The sequence below is a fragment of the Macaca mulatta genome, chromosome X, assembly GCF_049350105.2.
Source record: "Macaca mulatta isolate MMU2019108-1 chromosome X, T2T-MMU8v2.0, whole genome shotgun sequence".
NCBI lineage: Eukaryota > Metazoa > Chordata > Mammalia > Primates > Cercopithecidae > Macaca > Macaca mulatta.
The window spans coordinates 125,484,932-125,493,051 of record NC_133426.1 but is presented as its reverse complement, the minus strand read 5'-3'; the positions used below and the strand labels follow the sequence as shown (position 1 = coordinate 125,493,051).

Below are 8,120 nucleotides of genomic sequence, written 5' to 3'. Positions count from 1 at the left end.
TGATACACTGTCTGTCCTTTCTGGGATCAGCCTACAGGTGCAAGAACATGGCTCATATTTCCTGAAGACATGACTGCATTCTTAGTTTGGGCATAAGTGACTTCCCAAATCAGGATGGAAGATCAAGGCCACAGTTAATATAGGAAGAGGATACATGATGTTCTGGCCAGGAGATGAAAAGGTAGCCACTTCAGCTCTCATAATTAGCCATTTCCATAACCTTTCTCTGCCTTCATTCCTCTCTTTTCCTGCCCCCATCCTTTTCTCCCTCCAATGGGAACTCATCACTGTAGACTGCCTAAGCAGAAGGGCTTAACTCCATTTGTGGACATAATGCTCCCCCTTCCCTAATAACCACTATTATTTATTTATTTATTTATTTGAGACGGAGTCTCTCTCTGTCGCCCAGGCTGGAGTGCAGTGGCACGATCTCGGCTCACTGCAAGCTCCGCCTCCCGGGTTCATGCCATTCTCCTGCCTCAGCCTCCAGCGTAGCTGGGACTACAGGCGGCTGCCACCACACCTGGCTACTTTTTTTGTATTTTTAGTAGAGACGGGGTTTCACCGTATTAATCAGGATGGTCTCGATCTCCTGACCTCGTTATCTGCCTGCCTCAGCCTCCCAAAGTGCTGGGATTACAGGCGTGAGCCACGGTGCCCAGCCCTATCTTCTTATGAAAGTGTTCATTTCAGCTCGCAGAAGAAACACATGGTCCTGAGACTGTAAAGTTGCCTTCTATCAGTGGCAACAGACATCCTGATAGGCCAAAGGTGCAATGATCTCCCCTGGTCCCATAACTGTATTGAATATTCCCATAATGCACTTCTAAAATCCAAGAGAAGCAAGATTTCTGTAGCAAACCTGGATTTAGGGCAAGTGGGCTATTTCAGCACTTTGCAGCACTTGTAGCGTCCAGAAATTGTTGATACTGACTTACTACAAGGTAGGAAGTAGTCTGCAAAAGGGTGCAATTTGGGAGGCCGTACTTCAATAAATGGAGTAAAGAGTATTTTCAGGTCTTTGTAATGCAACGATAACATTTGATAATATGTGTGTGTAAGTGGACAGGAAATGTGGATGAACAGTCAATGTGAGTATAGGTTGAAATAGGAAAATCAGTAACCAAAAACTGGAAAGGGCGGGAGAAGGGGCCTCAGAGATACAGAGGCAGGGTTCCTCAGAACTTACACTTCTCTACCTTGCCCAGAACATACCTCTGCATTGAGCTGACCACGGACGAGTCTGGCTAGGAAATCTCTACGTTACCTGGAAGAAGTCAATAGGGAGTACTGACACCAGCCCCTTCCCATCCCACCTCAGGCCCTCCTGGGAATGAAGAAATCATAAGAGAATAAGGAAAAGTTTAGGCCTCTGGGAGTCTAGGGCATTTTTCCTTCCTTTCTCTTGTTCATATCTCATTTTTCAACTGGCGTTATCTTCTAGGGAGGCATCTTTGGCCCTGGAGAACTCAAAAGAGCCAGAGTGGATCCCAGAAGAGAGGATGCACAGTGTTAAACTTTGGTTCTAACAAAGGCCTGGAGGACAACTGCAAACAGAACCTTCTTTTAAGGTGGTTCAATTCGGTTCTCCAGAGAAAAATTATGCAGGGATTCTGGGCAGGACTGTCTTGTGCCTATAAGTGTACTCTATCTCTTGAGAACCAGAGAGTGGCAGACTGGGCACAGAAGGACAAAGTCCAACAGAGCCAAGCCTTTCCTCTGGGGCCTAGATGGGCAGGAGTTCTGATTTTTTTTTTCCCAATAACCCCCAAGATCCTATTACACAGAATAAGATCAAGCTCAAGTGGAATTTTCTATCATTTCATTTTTAATTGTCCCATTCTTGTGTCCTTCTTCCCTCAATGGTAAGAACTCATTTAAAAGTTACCAATGGCATAAGACTAAAATTAGTACTGTAGAGAAGATGGGATGTTGCTGAAGCTCTTCTGCTGGGGTCAGCTTGGTCAGTATCACTCATTGTCACAAATGTTACCAATTTTCCGGTTAAAAGGTTCTGTTTTGGGCCTTAGCTTTAGCCTATTGTTAATAAACTGCTTGTTTCAAGTAAAAATGTGTTATTTGTTTTCTTGAACACTTTATGATGCCAAAGAAAATAGTAGGTAGTGTGTTCTGCTTTAAGCAAACCCAATATGTGAATGCTTGGATTTACATATAAAGTAGGGGCAGATATTGACAAAATGCTTCAACATAATTCTTTATGTAACAAGCTTTTCTGGTGCATTTTGAAACAATTTATGGCCAGTTTTTCAGAACACATCAGTCACATTAATCAGTTCACACCTGCCTCACTGTCACATACATGGGAGTTTGCTGTCTGAATGCAGGTATATTTCCTTAAAGGATCCTCTGGTCAAAGGTATTACAACCAATGGGAACAAGAACAAAATAGATGTTCCTGAAGCATTCCTTTCTACTCAGCTTCCACCGAAGTGATACTGAAGCTACTTGGATAATTCTTTTCCTAAGGTAGGAATACAGTTTTGTTGGACACAAAGTGAGGCAATAGGAAACATTTTTTTAATGAACAAACAACTTTCACACAAACTGTCTGTATCACATTGTTATTACAACATAGATGAGCTGAAACGTTTTTGTACAGATTTGGAGGAAGGGAATCCTAAAAAGAAATAAAGCATATAGAGGTAGTTGAATAGCAATATGGGGGGAAAAAAAGCATTATCTTATATTTCCCTTCAGTTCGTTACAGTGCAAGAGTAAAATGGCTGCTTACCAAACAAATGGAAAACACACACACATTTGCCACTGTTTATGTGGCTTGCTTGATATTTTAATCCTGGCATTACTTACAACTGCATAAGATGATGGAACTAGTTTATCTAAAATAAGCCTATGGTGCCACATTGACCTATTAACTTTCCTTTTATTCCATTATTAGTGTTGCTTTAACAATAGATAAATGTTAATCGACTTTTAAAATTATGCATTAGCTACAGTGTTGCTTTGTAAACTTCTGTTAAATCACGTTTGCTGCAAAAACATTTTAAACAACAGCTACAGAGTCATGAAGCAAAAGCTTTAAAGTGACACCAGGAACAGAGATTACAGGCACTTCTCTCTGGAGGTTAACTTAGCATGTTTGGAAATACACTTTTGTAAGTGAAAATTTCTTCATTTCACCTCTGGATGTGTGTAATCCAGATTATTAAATAGTTGTACAGTGTAATAAGGTGGGAGCTATCATTCTAAGATGAATTGAATGTGTACATTTTATGTGGCTCCTTTTCCTTCCTTCTCTTTGAACTCAGAACGGGCACAAATTGAAGCCCATGCTGCCAGCTGCTTTTTAGAACTGTCTTCTATCATAAATCAAAACCTCATTTCTCAGCTTCAAGAATGGGCTGAAAATCTTCCCTTTTCCATTGTTTGGGCTGCCCTCCATTTGCATCTTTGTCACACACCACTGTTATGGTTCTGCCTTGGTGAGCAGTAATGGATGCAAAGTCAATATATTGGGAACTCAAGGAATGAGTCCCTGAATAAAATTCCCATCTTGGAAATGGAGTTGGTGTGGGGAACACAGACAGATTGCAGTCTGTCAACAGTATGCAATCTGTTTACTGTAAGAGACCTCTGGATGCTGTGAACAAGCCTTAGGAGCTGCACCGCTCCAATGGCCAGTCACAGGGGATTATCTGAGCCCAGGTCAGCTCCACAGGTAAGAGCTGGAAGCGCCACATGCGCAATGACTCGGCTTGCCCCTTGCTGCCTAGGCAGCACTGGGCTAGAAGCAGCTGGCCTTCAGAAAAGGCAAACTTTAAAAATAGTCATTCTCTGCCCCGCTAAGTCAGGGGCAGGCACTCTTTTCTCCAAGTTGTCTACAGAAAATTGGTTTTTTATTTTCTACATTTTGCTGGTTATTTGCTAGCAGCAGTAGTACAGTACAAAGCAGAAAGGCATGATGTCCGCTTGCTACCTTGTGTGTGTGTATATACACACACACACACACACACACACACGAAGACATATATACATACATACAAAAAATAACCAAAAAATAACCTACTAGGCAAAAGACTGGGTCAGTCATGACAGACAAAAAAACTAACCAAATAAGTGGCACTATCTACCGTGGGGGAAGTCTTATTTTTCTGGCCTAGATTTAGCTTTATGTCTTTCTTCTAGATATCCTTCATTCCCAAGCTGTGCAGCAAAACCAATTTCCCAGTGTAAAAATGGTCAAGACCAATTGATTACCTCGTTAAGGTACATCCCAAAGAAAGCCAAAGCTTAGCCTTGCATCCTGCCTTGCAACTAGACAAAGCATTCAACATAGTGGAGGCTCAGTTTTGTCATTCATAATATAGGGATATAACTGCTCTCGCAGGGTTGATATGAGAAATAAATGATTTAATGAGCTCAGGTATGTGAGATCACTTGGCTCAGTACCCGGTACATGGGGATCTCAGCACATTTTTGTTGAATCTGTTACTTTGGGCAACATAAAGAAATACTACAACTAAGCACAGAAGTCACAGATTGTAAACTCTAATCATCTGGGATGGGTAAGGTTCTCAATATATTTTGGAGAACAGGGAGTGGTAAGTTGGTTATTCTAATTGAGCTAGAACTTAAGGCTTCCATTCTATCAGAAATCCTACACTGGGCGCGGTGGCTCACACTCACACCCGTAGTCCCAGCACTTTGGGAGGCCCAGGCAGGTGGATTACCGGAGGTCAGGAGTTTGAGACTAGCCTGGCCAACATGGTGAAACCCCATCTCTACCAAAACTACAAAAATTAGCCAGTCATGGTGGTGCGTGCCTATAATCCGAGCTACTTGGGGGGCTGAGGCAGGGGAATCACTTGAACCTGGGAGGCAGAGGTTGCAGTGAGCTGAAATCGAGCCATTGCACTCCAGCCTGGGTGACAAAGAGTGAGACTTGGACTCTCTCTCTCTCACACACACACACAAAAGAAATCCCAGACCTACAAACGGCACTACCTTTTAGCCCTTATTGAAGCGGGAAAAAAATTTCTGGTATACGATTGATCGCTATCTCTGACCCTCATTTGTTCTCCAGTCATTTCACTTTCACACAGATTTAATTCCCAAAAGAATTATCTGTAAATCATCAAATTATGGGTCCAAAAATCAGTGGTATGTATTCCCCCAAGTAAGTTTAAAGGGGTTTTAAGTGGATATTGTGTGTAAAGGCAGCGTTTTATACAAATGTAGGCCCTTGATGATATTCTATAACTATGACTAATCTAATAGTAGGTATTATTTCTTGAATGCATTCTAGGTGTGAGACACTGTGCTAACTGATTTACACGTTATCTCATTTAATTTTTGTAACAACCCTATATGCAGAACTTATCACTATCATTTCATAGATTAGAAAACTGGGGCTTGGCAAAAGTTAAATCAATTGCCAAAAGTAATATATCTAATAAGTAGAGAAGCTCAGGGCCCTTGTCTTTGTTGCATTTACACTAGATAATAAGAAACTATTAGGATTGTGTTATGACCAGATGGTCTGAGAATCAGGGGGGAGGGGGAGTCTTTTCTGCTCCCTGAGCCTTGCAGAGTTTGCTTGGGCAGAAATCATGCCTATACTTCCATCTATTTCTGTTCTTCACCTGCCCAGACTAGCTGCAAACATCAAATCTGATAAACACAATGCTCTGGCGACAATGTCCATTAAGTGAGTGCTGCAAAGACCATCTGGTTTCTGCTTACATGTATCTTTTTTATGTCGTCTGGATCATCTCATTCTCCCTTTCCTGTTTCTAGCTACAGGTGGTGATGGGAGAAGTAAGAATTACCCTTCTCACCTTAACAGAGCAATGAGCTGTGAGTGAATGATGCAAAAATCATTCGCTATCCAAAATCACATGGTATGATTTGCATGAAAGTACTAATGGCACAATTCACTTCCTCCCTGCTCTAATCGTTTCACTCTGCCATTATAACACTCCCATACTCGTGGTACTTTACAGGCTGTCCTGCCACTGAAGGACTCAAACTAGCACTAAGCAAGCTAAATCAGGGCTTACTCTTACTTCTCACCCTGTATTCTTCCCCTACATTGAAATATTTCACCCATGCAACTAGAAGCAAAGGCAGTACTTAGATAAAATAATAGATTATCTGGCTCCCCCCCACCTTTTATTTTTTTTTTCGAGATGCAGGTTTGCTCGTCGCCCAGGCTGGAGTGCAATGGTGCAATCTTGGCTCACTGCAACTTCCATCTCCCGGGTTCATGTGGTTCTCCTGCCTCAGGCTCCCAAGTAGCTGGGATTACAGGCATGCACCACCACGCCTGGCTAATTTTGTATTTTCAGTAGAGACAGGGTTTCACCATGTTAGTCAGGCTGGTCTCGAACTCCTGACCTCAAGTGATCCACCTGCCTCAGCCTCCCAAAGTGCTGGGATTACAGACATGAGCCACTGGGCCCGGCCGTCTGGTTCCTTTAAAAAGATTGTTTATAGGGTTCTACTCTATTTGGCTTGTTTACACTTTTAATAAGAAAAAGTCCTTCATCAAGTGTTTCTGCCCAGGTCTTGATCCTCAGAACCCTGAGGAGAGATGGGGTGTGGAGGCTAGCTGGGCATGACTGCGATGTGCTAAACTGAACGCCATTTCCTCTGAAGAGTTAATTATGATCCTGCCTAAAATCCCATTCCTAACTGCACTAGGGAAAAATTAGATACACGTACAATTAGATTGCTGAAATAAATGCCTATAATAAAAATAATTCTTTCAGCTTTGTTCTGTATTACACACAGAAAATGAATTATTTTACTTTACCTTGGCTTACACCATAATCTAGGCCAAATCCCTTAAGTATTTTATATTGTTTAGTTCAAACTGAAAAAAAAAAGCGGACTCTGAAGACAGATTATCTTAGCATCATTCTGAACTTCTTTTAAGCATCCACTTGGATAGATACAGAAATGGTCTAAGAACTAGTGTCACCGTAGTAAAAAACAGATTAAAGCAAAAACTGCACACTTCTAGTATTGTTATTTCCCCCTAGGTACACGGTAAACCACATCAATAAATAAAGCAACGAACTTTTGAGCAATATACGCTTACATAGTTACAAACATACATGTAGAAAAAAGGATACAGTAGTGCAAAAAATAAATTATTAAAACAGAAAGAAGTATGAACATTATTTTACACAATGCTCTATAAAACCTGAACCATTTGGAATGAGACCTCAAGTCAGTGAAATTATACAGCAACATTATTAGTATCTTTGTTCTCACATTTCAACCACACAGTCATTGATCTATGAAAGAAAGAATATTAAAGCAAAACCACTTTAAACTTTTGGAAATTTTAATGCTAAAATCAAATTATGTTTTTCTGGGCTCTTAAATACCTCTGCTGTTTATGTAGTTACGCAGCATGTCAAGAAGCATCTTAAGACAGAAAGTTTCAAAGAGGTCACATTCTTTTGGTCTTTCTACTCAACTTCTCTCTGTGATCAACAGCAGGCTCACGCCTCTGTTTGACACTCCCTTCTATTAAGATATTATTGCAATTAGATATATTTACAAGACTCCCCCCAACGGCAGTGGGGAAGGTGGGAGCTCCTCTTCAGCAATCCACTCACTAGTTTTGGTTTCGGGATATGAAGGCCAGGACTCGTCGAATACCATTCAGTCTGTCCTTTAAGGACCTCATTGCTAGGAAGGGGAGCTGAGCTCGGCTTTCCAAGGGAAGAACCGCTAACATCCACCAGCACCAGGCTGGGCCATTCGGGTTCATCTGCAACAGAGAAATACAATGGGGTCATTCTATTCCCATCCAAGAACATCAGTCTGCAGAGTTGCAAATGCTCAAGGTCAAGACCCAGGTGGAACAACTCCATGTGGCAGATTGCTAATTGTCCCTATATCTATTTTCCCCCCTTTTTTTTTTTTTTTTTTTTTTTGAGATGGAGTCTCGCTCTGTCGCCCAGGCTGGAGTGCAGTGGCGCAATCTCGGCTCACTGCAAGCTCCGCCTCCCGGGTTCACGCCATTCTCCTGCCTCAGCCTCCCGAGTAGCTGGGACTACAGGCGCCCGCCCCTGCGCCCGGCTAATTTTTTCTATTTTTAGTAGAGACGGGGTTTCACCATGGTCTCA

General features: G+C 41.9%; 1 protein-coding gene across 1 annotated transcript in view; it reads right to left on the bottom strand.

The window, feature by feature from the left end:
• Positions 1–2,516: 2,516 nt before the first annotated feature.
• The window catches only part of LONRF3 (LON peptidase N-terminal domain and ring finger 3), a 51,009-nt gene continuing 45,405 nt past the window's right edge, over positions 2,517–8,120 (bottom strand). The window contains exons 12-13 of the mRNA XM_077989515.1: positions 6,412–7,762; positions 2,517–4,681 (exon numbers count right to left, since the gene is read on the bottom strand). Of these exons, the coding sequence (XP_077845641.1) occupies positions 7,607–7,762 (156 nt within the window). The 3' untranslated portion in view covers positions 2,517–4,681; positions 6,412–7,606. The remainder of the gene's footprint in view (positions 4,682–6,411; positions 7,763–8,120) is intronic.